At 38.1% G+C, this 24,144-nt stretch overlaps 1 protein-coding gene across 4 annotated transcripts in view; it reads right to left on the reverse strand.

The window, feature by feature from the left end:
* The window catches only part of sept9b (septin 9b), a 115,741-nt gene that overhangs the window by 53,643 nt on the left and 37,954 nt on the right, over window positions 1-24,144 (reverse strand). For 2 of the 4 annotated variants that reach the window (XM_038276663.1, XM_038276666.1), the window contains one exon: window positions 9,809-10,561. In XM_038276663.1, the coding sequence (XP_038132591.1) occupies window positions 9,809-10,561 (753 nt within the window). Of the gene's footprint in view, window positions 1-9,808; window positions 10,562-11,236; window positions 11,286-22,750; window positions 23,032-24,144 lie in introns of those variants that run through there. The other 2 variants (XM_038276664.1, XM_038276665.1) reach the window with 2 other exon arrangements.

Here is a 24,144-nt window from a genome sequence, read left to right on the forward strand (position 1 = left end):
GAGCACTTCATGCTTCCTGCAGCTGACCAACTTTTTGGAGATGCAGATTTCATTTTCCAACAGGACTTGGCACCTGCACACAGTGCCAAAGCTACCAGTACCTGGTTGAAGGACCATGGTATCCCTGTTCTTAATTGGCCAGCAAACTCTCCTGACCTTAACCCCATAGAAAATCTATGGGGTATTGTGAAGAAGAAGATGCAATACACCAGACCCAACAATTCAGAAGAGCTAAAAGCCACTATTAGAGCAACCTGGGCTATCATAACACCTGAGCAGTGCCACAGACTGATCGACTCCATGCCACGCCGCATTGCTGCAGTAATACAGGCCAAAGGAGGCCCAACTAAATACTGAGTGCTGTACATGCTCATACTTTTCATGTTCATACTTTTCAGTTGGCCAACATTTCTATAAATCCTTTGTTTTTATTGGTCTTCAGTAATATTCTAATTTTCTGATATGATGAATTTGGGATTTTCATTTGTTGTCATTTGTAATCATCAAAATTAAACAAAATAAACATCTGAAATATATGAGTTTGTATGTAATGTATGAATATAATATACAAGTTTCACTTTTTAAATGGAATTACTGAAATCAATCTACTTTTTCATGATATTCTAATTTTATGACCAGCACCTGTATAATGAAGCCATTGGCAATGCCTTAACAATTCAAATAATTATTAGACCACTTGGGGGCACTCTTGGGCTATATGTAGAGACCGAGTAAAAATAAAGAGAAAATACAAAAGTAAAGAGAAAATACAAAAGGATAATAAAAAGAACAGCAAAAAATAAGCTAACTTTTTCCTTCCATATTTCACACTGGAATATTTTAACCTTACATGCATTTTAAATGACATACACACAAATGGGGTCATATGGGCCAAATGATAGACTTCAGTCCTAGAAATGCTTCTCTAAATGCCCTTTATTTATTTTAATTTGGTTCCTCAAAAAGCATGTTCCAAATATATGCAGCAACCTAGAAATATGAGGCAGTAGATTAAAAATCGTACTAGTTTCATGCATTGGAGTTCTTGTTTGTTGTAGCCAGGACTCTGGATCCAACAATAAGGTCATTATATTTATGTTAAAAACAAACATGGTTGTTCTAAGGGAGAACAAGAGCAGCACTCAGCAGACCGGCATAAGACAGATCATAAGATACAGAGTCTTATTAAACTGTTGCAGGAGTCAGGCTGGAGAGGTAAAAAGATTTCTTTTAGGAAGGAACACCAATCCAAACACCGATACCACATAAACATTTATGTGGGTTTTTTTTTTGTTTTTTTTTGGTAATTTCTTACTAAAGCTTATTGAGCTAATTAGCATAACTGACCATCAGGCAGATAAGAAAAATATGGTTAAGATGAAGACTTCCATGTCTAGAATAAGAAATTTCAGAGTTCCTAGTTGGAAATACTAAAAAATTACCTAAACTTAGTACCTAATATGACTGCCACAAATACCAATGACAGTCAGAGATGCAAGATAAGCTGAATATTTACATTTAAAACCTGTAATGCAGATTCTATTTGCAAGTTCTATTTCAAATCCTGTGTTTTATATCCTTTGATGCATAAAACTGTGAAAAAATAGACTAAAGCCTAGTAAACCAGTACTAGGCGTACATAAGGTGTTTCTTGTTAAAGACAAACACAACAGCTTTTTCCCCCCCGTTTGCATTAAGTTAAGAGCAAAGCCTCCTTAAGGCCGTTCAAACACAGGAGCAGGGCTAAGCAACCCTAACCTGACAACAGCCAGATGCATGTCTCGCTCCGCCTAGCTCCACTCACATACATCTGGGAACCCGCCATAGGAATTGCCTTTACTGAAGGCTGGGCCTTATAAAAACTCCTTGCATATGATTGGATAAGCCACTTGTCTGTCATCTTTATTGACGTGCTATTTCAACCACTCACACCGAAGCTAACCCGTGACGCTGTGAGAGGAGGAGCCATTTGGTAGATCAAGCTCTTGCCAAATCCGGTCGGGAGAAGGGCGAAAACATCGTTTCCACCAACAAAAGCCTTCAAAGCCGTTCTCTGATGTTCTTTTAATTAAACAATATCAGATAGATTGGACAACACAGAAGAAATAGCAGCATCAATGCTAACGCTTGCTTCCTCAATGCGAGCCGCCATTGTTGTTGGAATCTCACGGTCGCTTCTCTACTCCAGGACACACCCACCCTGCGTCCTGATTGGACAGACCATAAATTCGGTTGGGGAAATCACTTTCAATGAGCGGGTTCCCAGATGTACGTATGTGAGTGGAGCTGGGCGGAGCGAGACATGCATCTGGCTGTTGTCAGGTTAAAGCAACCCAGTCTCATGGGAAAATGTACCCCCACTACGTTGGTCCACACTGCAAAACGTAGTGAAGGTACATTAATGGCCATTTTTTTGTGGTACTGTTACTTTTCTTCTACCTATACGCTTTCTATTGTTTTACGTCCTAGTCACGTGACTTTCAAGATTCCAGCTGGGAGAAGAAAAAAATATATATAGATGGCCGACATTCGCTCATTTTTTGTGGAAAGATTAATAACTTGAGTTTGTTTTTGCATTAAAATGAGTTTTGATTACATTTCTAGTGAGAAATGTATAGTTTGTTGCCAGAATATTTACTCAGGGAATGTACATATTCACTTGCTTGTTCGTTTCTTGCAAAGATTTTTCAAGATAATGTGAAACTGTAACATTTTGGTATAAACATGGCTGAGATTTCTCTAACTTTTAGTGGGAAAATCAATAATTTCAATCAGTTTCTGCATTTAAATGGGTTTTGATTACATTTATAGCGAGAAGTGTAGGGTTTATTTACATAATATTTACTTAGTGAACATACATAATCACCCGCTTGCTAGTTTTTGCTACATTTTTCGGATCTCGTCAGGATTATGTGAAATTGCAACGTTTAGGCTGCTACCCATCGCCTAGCATTTAGCTGCTGCCCCGATTCAACATTGAATCCTTTGTGATTTAACTCCATCTGACGGATCAAACCCTCGCCACTGCGTGCGTTGAGTCTGAGGTTGATTTTCAGATCAATGCATTACGTGGTGGCATACGGGAGAAAGTAATTAAACTAGTTAAATAAAGGATCATGGGTTAAGATCGGATGTGTTTTATTTGGAAATCTACCGGATCCTTTGTGCATTTCACTTCCTGTTTGGTGCGATCTCATTGATGGGTTTTGACCAATTTTGACCAAAGAGGAACTAAAAAACAAAATAAAAAACAATTTAAATACACAACCAGCATATCTGGAATCAATGACAGAGAGCATACATAATCACCCGCTTGCTAGTTTTTGCTACGGTTTTTCGGATCTCATCAGGATTATGTGAAATTGCAACGTTTTGGCTGCTACCCATCGCCTAGCATTTAGCTGCCGCCCCGATTCAACATTGAATTCTTTGTGATTTAACTCCATCTGACGGATCAAACCCTCGCCACTGCGTGCGTTGCGTCTGAGGTTGATTTTCAGATCAATGCATTACATCGTGGCATACGGGAGAAACTAATTAAACTAGTTAAAAAAAGGATCATGGGTTAAGATCGGATGTGTTTTATTTGGAAATCTACCGGATCCTTTGTGCAATTAACTTCCTGTTTGGTGCGATCTCATTGATGGGTTTTGACCAGATTTTGACCAAAGAGGAACTAAAAAAAAAAAAAAACAATTTGAATACACAACCAGCATATCTGGAATCAGTGACAGAGAGCGACTGGGACCAAAGGTTTATTAATTTCTCCGCACTGATTTCCATTCAAAATGTTTTCGATCCCACCGGGCTCAAGGGAAGGGGCGGGCATACCGCCACCTACTGTTCATGAGTGTGTAGCAACATTGTTTTACATCTATTAAATTCTATTTTTTAATTTTGTATTCTGAAGATAAATAAATAATGCTTTCCTTAATCTATAAATATCTTTTATATTTCCTTTATTTCCCAATAATCCTTTAAGACTCCATTCTTGGCCTGTCCCCTTTTCAATTTCTTCCTTTCAGGTTCATATGTTTTGCAGTTCATCAATACATCTACATTTTCTATCTCTCCACATCCTTCACATTTATCATTATTTTTCCTCCCTATTAAGTATAAATTGTCATTTAAATAAGTATGACCTACTCTTAATCTGATCATTATTATTTCTTCCCTTCGGTTTCTCTCTTTAATATTTCTATTTAATACTGACTTTTGTACTTTATATAACCTTCTTCCTTTTTATCTTCATTCCACCTTTTTTTGCCATTTTTCAATTTCTTTCCTCTTAATAAATGATTTTCCTTTCCCTAAAGGAATTGTAATTGTTATTGCCTCCTCTAATTGCTAATTTGTCTACTACTACATTTTCCCACTTTGACCTTTTAAGGTTAGCATATTGACCAAAAGCTGACACCAAAAATAAAGCAATCGATTATTTACAACAATATGCTACATTTAATGAAGACTAATACAGATTTTACTCTCTTATAAGAATTAGTTTCAGGTTTTATAGTTGAGAGTTTGTATCGGCAGTCATCTGGGAATCTTTTATGTATTTACTGGTAAAGAACAACCTCTCAACCCATTTAATGTAAATGTTGCCTCGAACCAGAAAGTTATTTGAAGAGCATAGATGCATAAATATATGCATAGCTTTAACAAGGGCCTCATGAAGGTCTGTTCTGTTATTCTCTTTTGGAGAATATAGACTTTGTGGGCATTCATTTCCCTGATAAGCTGGTGAAGATTCTTAGACATTCAGGTCATAATCATTCCAAAAAAAAAAAAAAAAAAAAAACTTTGGACTTCGTTTTTCAAGTTTGAAGACTTCCCATTCAGGATGTTTTTCAATTCAAAATTACAGTAGCCCAACAAATCCTTGTTTTGGCTAAGAAAATATGCAAATTGAACCTGATGCCTGATCCCAATAGCTTGACTCTGAACAGAATTTGATCCCTATTACTTTTTGGCCACATGCACATTATTGTGCTGCCTGGTCAACCCTAAGAAAATGTTCTGGAACTGCCACTGAACTGACATCCAATGCATGGAGGGTAACCCAAAAAGGGCCATTGTTAGAGAAACTGGGTGCCTACAAAGTGCTGTTTTCAAGCTAATTAATGGAAAGTTAGCTGGAATGAAAAGTAGACAAATAACAATTACAATTCCTTTAGGGAAAGGGGAAGGAAAATCATTTATTAAGAGGAAAGAAATTGAAAAATGGCAAAAAAAAAAAAAAGGTGGAATGAAGATAAAAAGGAAGAAGGTTATATAAAGTACAAAAGTCAGTATTAAATAGAAATATTAATGAGAGAAACCGAAGGGAAGATATAATAATGATCAGATTAAGAGTAGGTCATACTTATTTAAATGACAATTTATACTTAATAGGGAGGAAAAATAATGATAAATGTGAAGGATGTGGAGAGATAGAAAATGTAGATGTATTGATGAACTGCAAAACATATGAACCTGAAAGGAAGAAATTGAAAAGAGGACAGGCCAAGAATGGAGTCTTAAAGGATTATTGGGAAATAAAGGAAATATAAAAGATATTTATAGATTAAGGAAAGCATTATTTATTTATCTTCAGAATACAAAATTAAAAAATAGAATTTAATAGATGTAAAACAATGTTGCTACACACTCATAAACAGTAGGTGGCGGTATGCCCGCCCCTTCCCTAGAGCCCGGTGGGATCGAAAACATTTTGAATGGAAATCAGTGGGGAGAAATTAATAAACTTCTGGTCCCAGTCGCTCTCTGTCACTGATTCCAGATATGCTGGTTGTGTATTCAAATTGTTTTTTTTTTTTTTTTAGTTCCTCTTTGGTCAAAATCTGGTTAAAACCCATCAATGAGATCGCACCAAACAGGAAGTTAATTGCACAAAGGATCCGGTAGATTTCCAAATAAAACACATCCGATCTTAACCCATGATCCTTTTTTTTAACTAGTTTAATTAGTTTCTCCCGTATGCCACGATGTAATGCATTGATCTGAAAATCAACCTCAGACGCAACGCACGCAGTGGCAAGGGTTTGATCCGTCAGATGGAGTTAAATCACAAAGAATTCAATGTTGAATCGGGGCAGCAGCTAAATGCTAGGCGATGGGTAGCAGCCAAAACGTTGCAATTTCACATAATCCTGACGAGATCCGAAAAACCGTAGCAAAAACTAGCAAGCGGGTGATTATGTATGCTCTCTGTCATTGATTCCAGATATGCTGGTTGTCTATTTAAATTGTTTTTTTTTTTTTTTTTTTAGTTCCTCTTTGGTCAAAATCTGGTCAAAACCCATCAATGAGATCGCACCAAACAGGAAGTGAAATGCACAAAGGATCCGGTAGATTTCCAAGATTTCCATACTATATTTCCATACAAGATTTCCAGCTAAATGCTAGGCGATGGGTAGCAGCCTAAACGTTGCAATTTCACATAATCCTGACGAGATCCGAAAAACGTAGCAAAAACGAACAAGCAAGTGAATATGTACATTCCCTGAGTAAATATTCTGGCAACAAACTATACATTTCTCACTAGAAATGTAATCAAAACTCATTTTAATGCAAAAACAAACTCAAGTAATTAATCTTTCCACAAAAAAATGAGCGAATGTCGGCCATATATTTATTTTTTTTCTTCTCCCAGCTGGAATCTTGAAAGTCACGTGACTAGGACGTAAAACAATAGAAAGTGTATAGGTAGAAGAAACGTAACAGTACCACAAAAAAATGGCCATTAATGTTCCTCCACTACGTTTTGCAGTGTGGACCAACGTAGTGGGGGTACATTTTCCCATGAGACTGGGTTGGGCTAAGCTAGTTTGTAAAAGGATACTGATAACCAGACTTCTAAGATAGTTTCTTAAGTACTCTGCTCTGGTTTCACTGCTTCGCCTTGTTTTGCCATTTTGAGTTCTGACCAAAACTGTTATTTTGTGCATGAATATTTGCAACAAGTCTTACTATCACTTCACGGCAGGAGTCTTTCATTTAGACAAGAATAATGGTTGGATAGGGTGGATTGACATGCCTAAGAATACGTGTCAATGTAATATATCCCCCAAAAACTCTTTTGTGAATATAATACTTGATGTGTATGTGTGTTATGTTGCTTAAACACAGTGAGCATTTGTTGACTCCTAATTTCTGTTTTCAATTTTCCCAACAAAAAACTGTAAGTAAATCAGAAAGGTGCTGTAGTAAAGTCAAAGCTACATCAACACCAACGCCTAATTACTGGAGGCTAATTTAGGCATCCAATAATAAGCCCTCTAAGCAGACAGTACACCAAGACAGTCATATAAGAGCAGCCATAATTAAATAAATCAGTCAGGGGGAGGATGGGAAACTAGGATGAGCTATATCCACAGTGAATAAATGTCCGTGTGTTTTTCTGTGTGTAAACATGAGCTCACATCCTGAGGAGGCGCTCCGAGGCTGATCCAGCTGTTTATGGTTAAAGTCAACCAATCAACTGTAGCAAAGCGTGTCATTACTGCACCTTGTGCCTGCTCCAAATTCACCATTAAAAAAAAAAAAAAAGTCAAATCACTTATCAGCATGTTCATTAGCCACTACTCCCTTGAGCAAGGCATTCTTGGAATCTATACTCAGGGTACACGTGTACGCACATGAGTGAAGACTGTTATTACCTGGCCGTAGATCGCACACACACTCTTATGCAAACATTTCCCAGACCACACAGACACTAGCCACCAGCTTCCAACCCAATGTCGTGGTGAAGAAGAAATAATATTTCCCATTTTAAATCCTAGATGTCCCAAATAATAAAACAACAAACAAAAAGCTGGACATTATTAGCCCTGATGTTACATAAAGCACTAAGCTTTTTTTTGTGTCTTTTACTCCCAAATGAGTCAAAGGTGCATAAATGTTTGCATTTTCTGAAAAGAAACAGGTGACAAGAAATTCTGCTTTCCAGTCCCCCCCCACGCCTTACAGCTGTCCAAATTATTTTTTTCCTCCCTCTCCTTCTGCCGATGTGTTGTTATTGTCTCTTCCTGGTTCCCTGGCCTCTTCCTCACAGGGCCTCTCTCCACATGCTCAGCTGAGCAGGAAGATTGTAATCTGTGCCAAATGTGGCAGTGTTAAGAGTCCCTACTCTCCCTTTTCCTTTCCGACTTCCGTTCTGCCTACAAGGCCATGCTAAAGACACTCATAAAGCTTGTGTACTCCTCTGAAAACTGTAAAATCCATAGAAAAAGTAGAAAAAACCGAACAAAACAAGCGTCTGCTGAAGCAAAGTCAGGAGAAAGATGAAGGAACAGCCTTTACAGAGCTTTAGAAAGAGCAAATTGGACTCTATTTTTGAGCAAACCCTTTTATGACCTCCAGACTTGGAAAACTAAACCTCCCTGTCGCCCATAAGTGGATACTACTTAACCAGAGAAGGAAAAATATAAGCACAGCCGTCTCCAGAGAGCAGAGGAGCACAAACACACACGTTTGGTCTTTTGACTAAAACAAAAACCCTCAAGGTAATGAAAAGCAGCACAAAAAAGCACAGGTAAACATGTTTTTATCTTGTATATGGTTCAATTAAAGCTTTCACACAAACAAAAAATAAATAACAGCAGAAAGCCCTTATGGTCTTCAGTAAAAGAAGTCTGGGATGATATCTTTAATAAAGACATCGAGAAACTTTCTCAATACAGCGCCATAAAAAATAAAAAAGTTCATTGTTTCCAGATTTCATGAAATCATCAACAGCTTTGCTGAACTTTTTTGGGACCCAAGACGGACTAGGATTGTGAAGTGAAATAACAGTAATTCTCACAAATAAAATCTTAAAAGTGTGAAAAACATCTGCATTCAGTCTCCTGTAATCGTATAACCCCCAAAACAAAACTCAGGGCATCAATCTGCCTTTTTAGATATCAACGATGACTAAATAGTGCCCATTGTGTGTAGGTTTGTATCACATGTGCAGTAATATAATATAGTAATATAATAAATATATTGTTGTTTTTGTAGAAGCCTAATAGAATGGTTCAAAGCCAGTGAAGAGTACTAGTTATCATTCCACTACTAAGAAACGCAGTACAATAATTAAGAAGAGCAATCAAAACGGAGTATTAAAGTTAGGAAAAAATGGAAAGCAAATCCATATTTTTCAAATAAATCCTAACAGAAAAGGGCCTGATGTCTCGATTAAAGGTTCTAATGTTTAAAGGGAAAAAAAAAAATCAGAAACACATTCTATTACTAATACTACTGGTGTGTGTGAAGACAGAAAGAAAAACACCCTAAATAATTAGCCTTCAATTTTAAAACACATCTTAGCTAAAATAAAACATCCAACCTTCTGAAACCTACAGATAGACTGTGAGCAAAGGAAACCAGTTGTGACTTTATAAACTCAACATTTGTTTTCTACATTTAATTATCTGCTCCAGCAGCATTTTCTTTAAAGTCCTGCTTTTCTCATCAACTACTACACTGACCTACATTTACAGACAGTATAATCAGACAGAGATTCTTAGTTAATCTCATTTTTTCGACTGCATCGTTATTTCACAGATGGCCTCCCTCTACAATATGCTAAGATTTTAAAATCCTGACATCTTTACAGAGAGCAACCTATATTATGCACAAGGTTGCAACATAACATACTATTGTAGTTCAACTTCCTCTAAGTAATCACAGAAACAAGGAAATTTGGCCTAAAAGATGATTTATCAGGGTTGCAAGTCATTTGCAGCTTGTTGAAAAGCCAAAACGACAATAAAGAATTTGTTTTAGTTAAAAAAAAAACAGATTTAGCTAAAGGTTTACTCACTGTCTGTTGGTCGAGTTGTTGGCTGCTCTGTGACAGGTGACTGCACCTTTTCCACCCGTGGCTCTGTCAGGGGGGCTGTAGATGCAGGCGGTGGGTGGTTGTTGTTCTCTATAGTGCTGCTGGACACTGAGCCGTCTGCTTGTCTGAAGACGGGTATCTCTGGTCTCCTGGAGACGCCTTCAATTAAACTCAGGTTGGGAGATGGAGGCTCTGCTCTTCTCTGGGGGGGCTCAGGGATCCTAGAGACCGGCGTAGAGGACAGCTGCGTGTCCATCCTCCTGGGAGGGGCAGGGGGCTCTTGGGACCTGGTCATGTTGAGCTCTGCTCGCCGGTTTGTGATGCTGGAGATGGAGTTTGAGGTGCCATCTAGGGCATTGCTGCGACTGCTCAGACTCACCTCTGGCCGCTTGAGGCCGAAGCGGGTGATGCCGGCGCTGGGCGAGCTGTCGATCTGTTTGGAGGAGACCTCGATGGACATCTCTGCCCGGCGGGAAGCAGCTGAATCAGGGTTCCTCCCTCCTGACAACTCGATGCGCCTCATGCCGGTCTTTGGGGAACGTAAATTGGAGGACTCGGACGCAGTGGACCTGGAGGAGGAGGAGGAGTAGTCCGAGTTGCGTGAACCTAGGTCGTAGCTCCGTTGGCTGGATGAGGAGGACATGGAGGAACGGAGGGGGTTGGTAGTGCGGCGGGACAGCGGTGAAGGGTGTGTGGTTGTATCCGTGTCCTCCACCTCAAACGACCGTTTCAGCGCTGTAAGAAACACATACCAATGGTTAGGTATAAAAATAAAGGTGCTCAGGATGCCAACATCTTTTTCCATGTCAAAGTTTCACACTTTTCCAACCTTGAACTGGTTGAGTTCAGATTGATGAATGGATTAATTGATGGCTTTAATTTTGATGGACATTAAATAGGTGTGGGAGTAAATAGACATTTGGATGGATGATTGGTAAATGATGAAAATCACATTTAGGGAATAAGAAAGGGAATAAAGTGTTGCGATACACTTGTTTTTGAACACACTCTTTCCAGTTTAATTTTTTTAATCAATATATTTTTAATTAAAAACTAGACAGAAACTTTTAAATAGCCTAAAGTGGTAAATTCCAACTTTATATACCATAAGGCAATGGGCGTTTTAATAATATTACATATAGGTCTAAAAAGTAAAATACTGAAATAAATTAAAATAAATATTTTATTTTGGGTTGAACTGAGAATATGGTATATTTTAACAGACATTAAGTCCAAAATGAAGCAGAGCTGCAGGACCTAAACCGACAGAGTAAATAACAATAATAATATTAGTTAAGTATTGTTAATGTAATATAGTTACGAAATGTTAAGTAGGACAGGTTACAAACATGTATCGGTGAGAGAAGTAAACGCTTGATCCTCCTACTCCTTTTACGCGCGCGCGCTTACCTGACTTCACGCGCTTCACGTAGCTCTTCAGCATGACGCTAAAAAAATAAACCAAAATACCGTCAAAGTACCGGAAACGCTTAAATCCAAGAAACCAACAGCAAGAAGAACACCTTCATAATTACAGTCAACCACAGATATTCATGCCGTCGCCACGGCCATCTGCATGGACCTGACGCGCACCTGTTCACACCTGAACTGACCACTTCACGCGATACCTTTAATGACACGAAAAGTAGAAGATATTATAAATTTTTTTTTGTATAACTATCGGCATGACACTGCGAAGAAGTATTTGCATAAAATTTTTTATATTATTATTGTTATTATTTGAAAGCTTTTATTGCTAACATTTTAACGTGAAGTGAAGGTACTTTAACAAAAGTGTCCCACATATCCTTTCAATACAACATAGATGCACTAGTCCATATAAAGTAAAAATTTTACTCGTGTAGATACATTTGGATATATTAAATTTTACAGTTTGTAAAAAAAAAATATATATATACCGGTATATATATATAATACGGAAGAGGATTAGGGCCACTGAAAAAAAAATGTTAACTGATTTTTATTTTATTTTATTTCAGTATAGTATGGGGAAAAAAGTCAGAATTCTGACTTTAATCTCAGAATTCTGACTTTTTTCTCAGAATTCTGACTTTTTTTCTCAGAATTCTGACTTTAATCTCAGAATTCTGACTGAGTTCTGACAATAAAAAAAGTCAAAATTCTGAGAAAAAAGTCAGAATTCTGAGATTAAAGTCAGAATTCTGAGAAAAAAGTCAGAATTCTGAGATTAAAGTCAGAATTCTGACTTTTTTCCCATGTTAAACTGAAATAAAATTTAAAAATAAGTTAACTTTTTTTTTTCAGTGGCCCTAATCCTCTTCCGTATATATATATATATATATATATATATATATATATATATATATATATATATATATATATATATATATATATATATATATATATATATATATATATATTTTTTTTTTTTTTTTTTTTTTTTTTTGCAGTTTTGCAGTTTTGCATTTTTGCGTGTGAGCTGGATGATCATTCAGCCCCACAAACATCGGACAGTAGGAGGGTTTCATAATTTATTATATGTCTTTCATTGTACTATTGATTAAATATTTGTACTTTGTCTAATTTGAATTGGTAGTTTTATTACACAAACATCTGGACATGGAGCAATCCAACGCTCTACAGAAATTATTATTTTTTTTTCTAACTTATTCCAGAATCAAACTAAACCTTTTCTACTTCATTCAGAATTGATAAAACCCTTTATTTGTGTATAAATATCCAGCCTTTATAATACTGTGTCCTTAAAATACTTTAAAATTTAGACAACATTCTTTCCGTATTTCTTTCCTTCTTTCTTCTTCTTCTTCTTTTTTTTTATTACACTTTTTTCTGACAGCAAAATGCAGTGTGTTGTTGGGGTCATGTTTCGGGTGTCTATAAGTTGTCAGCAACTCCACCAAAGACTGGCTTTTCTTTCCAAACTTCTCACATGGTTTCATTTTCAATAAATGTGCAAACAATCCAGTGATCTCACTCAAAAAAACATGAAAAAGATTAAAGTCTAAAACTAAAAAGTGAAAACAGATTTGTGTGTCAGTATTTTTTTCCTTTCCCTTGACATTCCCAATATGGCCACACCAGAAGCCCTTAACACGGATCTTTGGATAAAACTGTAAGAGAGTAGTTTAAATATTTAACATGCAGTGACTGCTTTTGCAACAATTTCATTCAACCAGAGAGGGAAAATCACCATAACACACTGCAGTGCTTCCATACTTTTACACACTGAGTGATTCTGCAGAAACTTTTATGTTGATAGTGATACCTTCCAAAGATGAAATGCTTCTCTGAAGCATTCACATACTTATTTTGAAAGTTTTTTTTTGGTCATAATTTTATGAAAACACAAAAAGAAAAATAATAACTGGAACCTTTAACATTTGGCAAATCTTCTCAGAAACGTCTCAACTGATGACACTGTGGCTTGTCGTTAACTTGATGATGTTGCTTCTCCAACAACTGTTCATATTCATGTCAGATGTGAGGGTGACTCCTGGCTCACCTTTGCTAGGCGAAGGGACCAGAGCAGCTACAAAAGCTGAAGCAACAACATGGCTCCCATCCCAAAGCTCTGCACGGAGATCTGGCCCACTTTAGAGCTGCAGAGCCAAGCACCAGCATGTGAAGAACATCTTTTTCCGAGTCAGTGTATTCACATGCTTCCTTTGCTCCCGCAAATCTTGGGAGTTTGACAGTAAAGGATGCTGTTGTGCAGAAAACAGACATGACTCTTGCTTCTGTGCATCTTCGAAACCTCTTTCCTACCTCTGTGCCAATCAGGTGATTTGGAGCTTACTTTTGAAACTCATAAACACATATTGATTGATTACTATGATCAATATGTCTCAAGTTTCTAAGCTTCATGTAACAACATTAAAGGCAACGACAGAGCTAATGGAGGCATAGGGAGCAGAGCCAACATTCACAGTATTTCTACAAATATAGGACAAAAGACAAGTGACAGGGAAAAGCGTTAGAACTAATCTAAATTCTAAACTCACTATTAAAGGAAGAAAGTACTTTTTTTCCAGTAAAGCGGGTAAATTAAGCTAAGTTTATGTTCTGCTGCTTTTTAATAGTTTCCAAGCATGGCAATCATTGCAAAAGCATTCATGCACCCTGACTCTTAAAAATGTTTTCAGATTTTATGTGCATAAAGTAGTGCATAGTTATCAGGCCTGATTATGAAACACTATGACCACAGCTGCCCTGGGACACTCTGACCAGCCTTGTTTCTGTAAGTGTCCCCCAGGACAGCTTTGGCGTGAATGTATCGTACCACCATCATATGTAAAAAGCACTCTGGAGTCACCAGTCGTCAAAAGGTGCTTTATAAGCACAGGCCTTAACTCAAAACATAAACCATTTTTGTTGCAATAGAAGAAAAAAGATGTTAACTTAAAAAAAATATATGTGACAGACACTGTCTTTTCTCTACAGGATAAAAATTATCATGTTTACCCTTACTTGATGGATGTTATTTGCCATCTTCTCAGATGTGTGAACTGTATAGCTGAGCCATGACAGACATGGAGGCACATATACAGCACGATACTTCAGACGGTTAGGTTGATATATTATGAACTGTTTCCAATAAAACCATGCTCTGTGACCGGTGACAGAAGACCTAAGCAGTGACGTCTTAACAGACACAGTGGAGACTGAGATCTTGTCAGAAATGTTACTCTCCTCCTCTGGATTTATCTGTGTGTGTGTGTGTGTGTGTGTGTGTGTGTGTGTGTGTGTGTGTGTGTGTGTGTGTGTGTGTGTGTGTGTGTGTGTGTGTGTGTGTGTGTGTGTGTGGGTGTGTGTGTGTGTGTGTGTGTGTGTGTGTGTGTGTGTGTGTGTGTGTGTGTGTGTGTGTATGGATGTACCTTTTAGGAATCAGAGCGAGGACCAATTATTTTTTTCAAACTTCACCATCACAATGAGGACCAGTTGTAAAGTGAGGACATTTTGCTTGTCCTCACATGCTATTTTACTTATAGTAAGGTTTAGGGCTAAGATGTCATTTGGGTTAGGGTTAGGGTTAGGGTGAGGTATGCATTTGTAATGGTTAGGTTTACGGTCAGGGCATAGAAAGGGTTGAAAATTATTTAAAATCAATGGAAGTCAATAGGAGTGAACACATGGTCCTCACTACATATAGCACAACAGACATGTGTGTGGGTGTGTGTGTGTATGCTTGTTGAGAGCCAGCTGGAGAGAAGAGCAAACACATGGGTGTTTTCTTTTCCAGCTTGGGCCAAACCCTTTGCCTTTGCTGACGTCACTGCATCATGAGACAGTCCTATATGAGGAATACAGTAAGTGTTAACGTCAACTAGTCTTTATCAATTCATGCAGGTATTGTCTATAACCCTTTAATCTCTGGCATTTTTACCTTAAATGCACAGTTAATTTGGATGACAGGGTTTTTTTAAGAGCACAAAGCTCAAATTTAGTGGAAGTCTCCAGATTACTATAATGGTAGGACACATAATCTGCTCTTTAAACTAAGTACAGATATCCCTAAAAATGTCCCCTTACTAAATTCCCATTGACTCAACCTGCTCTTAGCTGCTCATTTGACCTGGAACTGAAGTCAGTTTTTCAACCCAATTAATCTTCAACTCTAAACAATATGCAGGGAACCGAATGTGCACCAAATAAGGCAGGCACAGAGCAAAGCGCAATGGTTTTAAACTAACACTTGCAGTGGCAATAGATGAATCTGTGTGTTGAATTGAAACAGAGTCAAACTGCCAAAGAGAATCACATGATGTGGCCGCTGCAAGTGTAGCATGCACTGGCCCAGCAGAACATTCTCCTTGCCTTTCTGAGCATGACAGAGGAGGAGGCCTAATTAATCTTCTGTAGTTCTTCTGAACAAGGATCATGTAAAACCATCAGTTAGTTCAAAAGAGATACACTTTTTCTATTAAAATATAGTCACTCTTTTTGTAGCATGTCTACGTGTTGAAGACCAAATCCCCTCACATGGATGAAGAACTTCCAATGACTGCTGATTTAATTTCATAATGCCAAGCCTTACGGTTAATGCAGTATTGGGTTACTCTAAAGAAAAACCTAACATTTCATACTGCAGCTGCTTCACATTAAAATCATTTAGCTGATAAAATACAGGGCAGCCTTTTTTGTGACGTTATCTGAAATCAATCATTGAGAATGTGTCACTTCAATCCTTAGCGGTTTCTTTGCTGTCAAGTCATTTTTCAGATGTTTTGAAAATATGGCTAAAAGGAACATGCATGAATATGGCCAAGATTTGAAGCAAATTATTTGCATAGGGTGATCACAATAATGCAGAAATGTGTGCATGTAAAATTGGCTTTTAAATAAACGAATGATGTTGTTCAACAGAACCTCAAAGCAACAGAAGAATGTATTCAACTTTCCACGCACAATAGAAAGCTGAAAGAAGTCTGCATTATTTTACAAACTGGGCAAACTATTGTTAAGCATTGTTTCATGACAGCTTGAACTGGTTTGTCCTTCAAAGTGGAGTTTGTCTCTTGTCTCTGTTTCAGTTTGTTTTGCAGAACAACAAAAAAAGAACAAAAATGGCTTTAATGAAGAAACTTGGTGGTTCTGAGTATTTGTCTGAAAAGTGATTAAAACATCAATATTTAACTTCCATACCAACTCAAAGATGGCATAAGACTTTGATTAAAATAAAACAGTTGCTGGTAAAAGGACTGTAATTGTGTCGGACATTCATATATTCAAAATTAGCCTGTTCATTATACTTGATATTTCATATGAGATAATTGTTCTTTATACGTACAATCTACAGCAAACAATAATAAAAGATACGCAATGCCACATTCAATTTGAAGTGAAAAATCCTTGATATTTTAAAAGAAAATCAGAATAAAGAGTAAGCTGAAAAAACACTGCTTAGAGAAAAATCATTCACAAACTAAGCTCCTGCAGCCTCAAAGTTTTACCCTAAACCTTCCTTAAAGGTATAGTGGAGGATTTTCACGAATTTTTGAAGAGACTTGCCCTCTCCACTTACAAAAAAAAATGAACATGTACAACCCTGTACCCGCTCCCAATAAGGACCATCTATTAAAGGCGTGCGAGAGCGTGCACAAGCCCATTTCTCCTCATGCACGCTCTGTTTATAAGTTGCTGTATGCATTGCTCATACAAACTTTCTTTCCAAAAGATAATTTGCAATTTCTCCCCTATGTCAGACTCACCACCATTAAATGAAAATGGGGACGAGCACGTAGAACGGCCTTACATAAACATATCACCAAGATGATAGACAATTAGGAGAACCACCACTTATTTAGATTATCCACCCAGAAAAAGAACATCCTCCACTATACCTTTAAGAAAGCTTTGCCTGTGATCTGATTTAAATAAAATAATAAACTAATTCTCAGGTTTTTTACCAAGGCCCTAAAAACTGCAATTATCAAACCGGTGATGAAAAGAGCAACTTTGGACAAACTTCTAATGCAGAACCACAGGCCTCTCCCAAACCTCCCCTTCATCGATGGGATTACTGCAAAAGTTGTGTTTTAACAGCTAAACACCTTCCTAATAATGAGCAGCTTTCCCAACATCTTCCAGTCAGGGTTCCTGTGCTCAACACACTACAGAGACTGCCCTTGTCCAGTTATTCAACAACATCCTTAGAAATGCAGACTGTGGAAGAATCACACTGGTGGTATTATTAGTGCAGCATTCAACATTGTTGATCACTTCATTTTATTAGAGCGCCTGGAAAACTGGCTCTGCTTTTCTGGTGCAGCACTGGACTGGTTTATATTCTACTAGAAGGACATGGACTTTATTGTTTCAGTAAGTCACTTTACACAAAAATCTCATGTGGCGTTCCATAAGGCCCCTCCATTCAATATTGACAGGCTCACTCTAACAGATCTTAATGAAAAATGTAGGTTACCATAACTATGCAGGCAACACATAGCTGTACATTAAAAATGTCACCTAGTTACTAGGAATTCCAGCACTCTGTAAATGCATGGAAGAAATCACCACAAGGATATCCCAAAATTGTCTTTAGTCGAATCAAAACAAAACTGAAGAAATTGATTTTGGGCCAAAATAAAATTAGCAAAGATCAGTTAATACAGCTAAGAACCACCAATTATGCTCCAAATCTGGTTGTAGTGATGGACTCAGCCCTGGACCTTCAAGAGCCGCATAGCACAATAATAAAGTCAGCCTTCTATCACCTAAAGAACATCTCCAGGATTACCATACTTCCAGACTATAGAGCGCACCTCACTATAAGCTGCAACCACTAGGTTTTGGAAAAAACTGGAAACGAAAAACCAAACCTGTAGGGTGAGCTCTAGATATCACATGAACAGATATACATCCCGGTGTCCATAAATAATTTAATTATGGTACTTAAAATTACTTATTTCTACCCTTAAATCACTAAAGAATGCTAATACACATCTTTAAAAAATGTTTTATGACTTTTGTGAGACAATTTTGACGCTTTTTACATTTTCTTTGTCTGACGTCATCATGGGACATGCTCAGAGCAGTCCGGCAATTTATGATTTATCTGCATTTTAGTTGTTTCTTTGTTTAGATTACACACTATATACCCTAATTTTAGCATGAAAAGATAAGATACAATTAAAAAAGAATAGATTTATGTTTAAATCCAAAGCCGACAAAGTTAGTTCCTGGAAGAAGCGTAGGATCCAATTTTGGTGCAGATCGGTTAGAGACGACTGATAAAACAGAAAGGATTTTAAAGCATTTATTTTCTTAGGAAATACATTATTAACCTTTAACACATTTTAGGTTAGTACGCGTACTATTTTTGGAGAGGAAAAACGTTATTTAGGTCTTTTTAACAAATAAAATCGAGGGAGACCCGGATGTGAATACTAGCATTAGCTGATGGCACAAGTAGGACAGATCTTGCTTCCAGGATGGGTCGGATTGTGTCAGGGGGCTTTGTCATCTCTTTACTTCAGATCTGCAGGAGTTGAGCCCAGTCTACTTTGCGGTTCAGCAGCTTTAATTTGGCGAAAAAATGTCAAAATGTGTGAAATCAAAACATGTGTTCTCCATTTGGCCTGCTGCTAAGGATGCTCTTGTGCTAAAGAAAATTACTCCCCCTATTCTTTTAATTCCAACTTTGACTTTCCCCTCTGCTGATTAGGAAAAATCCACAGAAAAGCTGCACCTTCCTATAAGCTGCATGGTTCAAAGCGTGGGGGAAAAGTAGCTGCTTATAGTCCAAAAATACAGTAAATGACTAACGTCTCAACAGGAGAAAATAATTCATGTGTTTATCTTTAATATAACTGATTACGTTAACAGTGTTCTTGCAGGTCTGCCTTAAAAAGACCAAGAAGCTTGAAATCATTAAACCAGCTCCCCGTAGCCCAAAGAAAAAGCTTATTTCTGTTATATGTCTATTAGTCTGTTAGAATGTTTCAGCACCAAAAGAATCTACAGACTTGCTGTCAGGTCTTCTGGGTCAAATCAACTCTGCATATCCAGAACCAAACATGGAGAAGCAGCGTTCAATTTTATGCTCCACTAATCTGAAATAAACTCCCACAAGGCTGTAAAATGCTGAAGTGATCAGTTGCTTTAAATCGAGATGGGAAACTTATTTGTTTTGAGAGGCCTTTGACTGTCCAACTTTCCTGTTTTTAATAATCATCCTATTAGAAAAAAGATTTACATTAAGTCTTTTAATTATTTGAATTGTTTCTATGCCTCTGTAACGTAATTTTCTTTTTCTTAGGTAAAGCACTTTGACATGGGTAGAGGAGATTTGGTCTGTAAAAGATATTTTCCATTCCAAACAGAAATTAAAAACAACTCTTTACACAGGGTAAGAGAGAAAATATTTTATCACCAAGTAGTTGCTCTGAATTAATTATCGAGATTACTTTCCTTTGACTGTCTTCTGCACACACTTTAGTCAGCTCCACCAGTAAAAGCACCACAAAGCGCTGCTGTGTTTGCTGTGCAGAGTGACCTCGGGTACTTCCCTGAAGCACCGCTGTTTGTTGCGTCATTAGCAGGAAGTCCGTCCTTGCTGTCGGGCCTACAGGAGTCTGATTGAGGCGATAGGGAGGTAGAATCCTGAGAAATATCTTCAGTGTAAAACTACTTCCTCCAAGTCTGAAAGCTGCTGCCTAGAGTTGGAAACATTTCAGCCATATACTGTAAAGGCTTGTTGCACCTAAAACAAATCGTGAAAGAAAAACCCTGTAGTTAAGAGGATGTTAGTTTAAAGAAAAACTTTTTCATTCTTAAAAGCATATTTTAGTATATATAAATATCTCTCTCTATATATAGACTTATCTAAATATATATTAATTCAGTGACTTCAGACTCCTAAAACATTAGTGTGAGGTATGTTTGTTCCTTCTCAACAGAAGGTTTTGTTGTTTCTTAATAATTTGTACATTTTTTAACACTGAGGCCCCATCTGAGGTGATTAACCTCCTGGGTAAGAAAGCCCTGTTTTCTGTTCATCTCAGCTTCAACAGCAAAGGAAATGACTTTCTGCATTCTTACCACAGGCAACATACGAATGTACATGCATTTTCTGTCTCATGCGGTGTCATTTATTTTACAAATAAGTCTCCATCTGAATAATTATAATATGTAACGTGACATTGGATTACAATTACTGAACAGATAATGAAACACATGCTGTAAAACGACACGGCAAACGTCATGGCCAGGCTTTGATTTCCTTTCAAAGCTACACAACCACCCCTACTTGCTGGGCTAATATGAATCATTGCAGCAGCATGGCATGTGATTCCTCCAACCTCCTTTGATAAAATGATACTTGATTATTTGCACTGTCTTGTATAACTGGCAAAGATTCAACAGGAAATGTGACACTCTGTGTCACATTTGCATGTCTAGAAGGAAGACTTGAAGTTGAAGTTGATGTAATAAGGACAAAAATATAAATCGACAGCCAAAACATAAAAGTTTGACTATCAGTTTTAATTCTAATCACTGCTCTTTATTTGTAGATGCCATTTAACCGTTTCTATGTGTGCTACTAGTAGAAGAAAACCTTGTTTTAAAACAGACCCTGTTGATACGATTGCTCACAGTATGAGTATGATCACCATTAAAAATATGACAAAGTATAACGATGCGCCACCTACAGTGAATTAAAAAAGCTATAGGACCTGCTCTACACACCTACTTAAGAGTAACTAAACCCTGAGTCATTTGGCTCTTTTGCAGATAAAGTGTATACCTTATGCCTTAAGGTTGTTGTCTTCATTTTACTTTGCAAATGTTGACATTTTCTGTAAACCTGTTTAATTCTGCAATATTTCTCCTAAAACCACCCTGGTGCAGCCTTCTAGGGGTTGAAGAGTGGCAACTATATTGAATTTTCCTAATGCTTATAATGTTACATGTTAATATAGCTGAGTAGATGTCTACGCCATCACCCTGAGTTCAGGTATGATTCTGAGGTGATACTGTTCCAGTTTCCTGCTTGTGGCCACTGCGGCTACTGTTACAACCATAATGGTGACAGGAATGTTGTTCTACTTTTTCACAATTTCAAGTACAAATGGAATACACTGAGACACCTTTCTACCGCAGCAGTCAGGAGTTGGAATTGCGAACACAGCGAGCTTTGATAGGATGCAGTTTACATGATTGGTCAGAATAGTGTTTTATTTCATGCTACAAATGTTGAGTCATGTTCACCCCCACACCTGGCCATCCCCTTCGTCTTTCTTTGCACTACCCCTTGGTGGCAGATGCTTTACATTCATGGCTTCTGAGCCATGCATGTAGAATCATCTCATGCATCTATTTTGCTTCAAAGACCACGGTCATGCAATAAACAGATTCATATTTTGGGCACATCTGAAGAATTGAGACTTGGGGTTTGATGGTGTTGGTGTTTGGTCTAAAGCGGTCATTGGACGACAAGCGGTGAACACATTGGAGACATCCCAAGTCCATCAAAGGGAAACCGAAAGACAGATTATCCATTCAAAATTGTCTATGTTGGTGAAACTGAGGTATTGCTAAACAATAAGGCCAACTACACCACAACAGCGGCCTGTTATTCTGGTGTTCCACATGATTGAAGAGCATCTGAAAACAAGACTTCAAGCCGCAGGCACACTCCTTCATCCTCCCAAAGCCTGTGTTTGTTGTACACCACTTCTGTTTCTGCATGGCTTAACTTTATAATTCACACAAGTTTAAAGACGCAGATAGGAGGAGAGGTGGAGAGTTTCCCTGCGCATACCGCCTTCACACTGGTGTTGAGAGACCAGCAGCCCCGGACATGTGCAGATGTGTTCCTAATTGCTATATGTTTGTGGAGGACAGACAGAAAGACAGGTTAGGGTGAGAGGTGTCAACCTGTCAGCCTCCCCCGCCCACCCTATCTTCTCCTGATATCCGCCGCCAATGACACGCCAAAGGGGGGCTGTGGATGGACGAGGCGCTGAGGGAGGAGAAGTGGAAGCACAGCCAGAGGATGAACGGTGGGGCAGGAGGGATGACAGGGGGAATCCGAGAGATGAAAAAGAAGTGGTCCAGGTGTTCACCTCACAGCTGTATGTTTAATTGCAGCACACATTATACAGCATTTTTTCTCTCTCTTTGAAATACACATTTTTCACAGATTGAACTGTTTCAACTCCATGGAGACCTTAACAGCAACCCCACTGTTATCGACACCCAAAAAGTGTTAAAGGGCTCTGAAAAAACAACATTTTAAGCACAATTTGCCTTTCAAAACACCACACCTCAGTGCAGACATCAACAAGCCATCTTCATTTTCCAGATCTGCCTGGTTTCAAACATGTGGAAGCTATCTATAGTGTCCTCATGGCAGGGTTAAAGAGAGAGCCTTACTGGATGAGAGGCAGAGGAAAAAAGAGGAACAAGAAAGACACTGACCTTCGAAGTCTGATATGATCCCTTCCAAGTGAGCGTTGACAGTTGAATCTGACATTTTTGGGAAGAAGATATTTGTGTGTGTGTGTGTGTGAAAAGGAGAGAGAGAGAGGGATCAGGGTTCCCTTTTACCCCAGCAAGGAAAAGTCTTCCAGAGCCGCAGTCCCGCTTTTAAACAAATCCCAAATTAGGAGCCTGTGCAGCTGAGAGGAGGGGAGGCTCAACGGAAAAAGGAAAAAAAAAAAAAACAACAACCAGAGTTGATCTCCCTCTATCTCCCTTCTCTGTTTCTAAAGCAGCAACTTATTTTTCCTCTTCTCCTCCTTCTTCTCAACTTCCAGAGCTTGGAATGACACCCACCACCTTCAACCACCCTCCTCCCTCTTGCTCTTTCCCTCTTCTAACTCACTGCCTTCCCTCCCCCCTGGTCTCTCCTTCCCTCCATATCTCCCTCCCCTTCTTCAGGCCCCCTTCTTTCTGAAAAAAACACCCTTTTTCGAGCAATCTCAAATCATTTGCGGCGTATCAAGATCCCATGACTAAGCATGGTGTTGCAAAGCCTTTTTTTTTTTGCATCCTACAGACACACATTAGAAGGATTCTCTTATTATTTTTCTGATGTTAGACTGACAGAAAACCTGTATCTAGTAGCCTACACAGTCAGGGCACGCTCACACAGGCGGTTAGTGGACACTCTGGAGGCAGACATCAATAAATGAGTCCCTAATGACTTAATGACTCCATGAATGAGTGTCTGTGTATGGGGGAGGAGGAGGAATGAAGTGGACAGTATGTGTATGTGTGTGAAAAACGGTGGATGCTAGGGGATGTTTGCATGTATGTTTGTCAATGAATGTATTTGAAGAATGCAGCGTGATTATTTGAAGCTCTCAAATGAGTTTAGCGGACACAATGATGCACAACCATCTCTAGTTCGGTTTTCTCATCGGAAATGACTCTGAGTTATTCACAAACCTCATGCTGATTCACCAGACTCAGTGAAAACACAACTGAGCTCTTCATTACTCATGGTGGTAAAAGCTGATGGTGAAGGGTTGACCCCTTCAGCAACAACCACTCCAGACGTGTCTATCATAAAACTCATATGTAGAAAAGCATGGTGGAAGCCTGTGATGCTGTGAGGCAATTTCTCTTCCAATGGTAGAACACGAGAAACAAAACTATAAATAAATGCTCCATCATACACACTTTATTAAATTCAGGACAGGGGAACACATTCATCCACTGAGAATACAATATTCAAAAGTTATATGCAGTGAAGGGAGTTGTTTTATTTTAAAAGCTTTAAGACTCATTTATATTCTATAGTGTATGGATCTAGTTTTGTGTTTTCAATTGTCATAATGGTAATAATAAACAGTTTTGTAAAACAAAAA

Source organism: Cyprinodon tularosa, unplaced genomic scaffold (genome assembly GCF_016077235.1).
Source record: "Cyprinodon tularosa strain WSP-4 unplaced genomic scaffold, ASM1607723v1 ctg126, whole genome shotgun sequence".
Lineage (NCBI taxonomy): Eukaryota > Metazoa > Chordata > Actinopteri > Cyprinodontiformes > Cyprinodontidae > Cyprinodon > Cyprinodon tularosa.